Source organism: Haliaeetus leucocephalus, unplaced genomic scaffold, assembly GCF_000737465.1.
Source record: "Haliaeetus leucocephalus isolate CR32 unplaced genomic scaffold, Haliaeetus_leucocephalus-4.0 Scaffold413, whole genome shotgun sequence".
Classification (NCBI taxonomy): Eukaryota; Metazoa; Chordata; class Aves; order Accipitriformes; family Accipitridae; genus Haliaeetus; species Haliaeetus leucocephalus.
The window spans coordinates 10,724-11,913 of NW_010972849.1; the positions used below are offsets into that span (position 1 = coordinate 10,724).

A 1,190-nucleotide genomic window follows, 5' to 3' on the forward strand; every position below is an offset into this window, starting at 1 on the left:
TGGATGGAGATGGGTCATCGGCGGTCAACGTGCGTTGAGGAAGACTCAACTGGAAGAGGTCGATCCCAGTCTGGACCAATGGCGTCACCAGAGAGTCTCCGCCTACTCAACCACCGATGATTACCGTAGGTCAGGAACAGGCCAATCAGAGGAAAAGCAAGCTCGACTCAGCCAACCGCCGTTGGTCACGCCAGGTCTTGACCCGCCCAACCGGGAAGACGCAAAGCCAACCTTGGTCAATCCAGGTCTTGAAGGAGCCAAACAGGAAGAGACCAAGGTCTGGGCTGAGCCAACCACGATGACCCACCTAGGCCTAGAAGAACCCAACCGAAGCCAAACCCAACAACCAATCACAGTCTTGATCAAAGCAACCAACAATGGCCAAATTAAGTCTTTGGCCCGGGCCAATCGGAAGAGGCCAGTCCGGATCTGCTCCAGCCCAGCCACCAATGGTTGACTCTAGATCTGGATCTGGCCAAGCGTTAACGGTCGACCCTGGTCTTGACCAACTCAAGGCAAATCTCGGACAACTTGAGCCAATCCCTACACAGCCCAACAGCAATTGGCCGATCCGGGCGTGGTCCGACCCCGCTCTTGATGACCAACCCCAGGTCTGGACAGAGCAAGCCCCAAAGGTCAACCGAGGTCTATAACGAGCCAATGAGACAAGGCCAACCCAAATCTGGTCTAACTCAACCTGATGGTCAACCTAGGTCAAGACCAACTTGGCCAATCCCTACCCAGGACCACCGGAATGGGCTGAGCCGAGGTCTACAACGAGCCAATGAGACAAGGCCAACCCAAATCTGGTCTAACTCAACCTGATGGTCAACCTAGGTCAAGACCAACTTGGCCAATCCCTACCCAGGACCACCGGAATGGGCCGAGCCAAGTCTTGTCCAACCCCAACGCCGATCACCGACCCCAGGTCTGGACCACCAACGGTCAACCAAAGCCTGCAAGAAGACCAACCCAACGATTGGTCAATTCGAATCAAGATCCAACTTGACCAATCCCTACACAGACCAATCGGAAGAGGCCGAAAAAGGATCCGGCTAAGACCGGCCAAGGTGAGCGTGACCTCATCTCCCAACGTCCCCACCTCACCCTGCTCCAACCACGGCTGATCCGTGCCCGGGGCCAACCGGAGGAGGCCAAGCCAACGCCGCCCAAGCCGTGCCGGCGCCGAG

The 1,190-nt window shown here is 56.7% G+C and overlaps 1 protein-coding gene across 1 annotated transcript in view; it reads right to left on the reverse strand.

Moving 5' to 3' along the window:
* Nucleotides 1-993: 993 nt before the first annotated feature.
* Nucleotides 994-1,190, reverse strand: part of LOC104835891 — a 7,989-nt gene continuing 7,792 nt past the window's right edge. Inside the window, exon 6 of the mRNA XM_010574126.1 lies at nucleotides 994-1,016. Coding sequence (XP_010572428.1) covers nucleotides 994-1,016 — 23 coding nt within the window. The remainder of the gene's footprint in view (nucleotides 1,017-1,190) is intronic.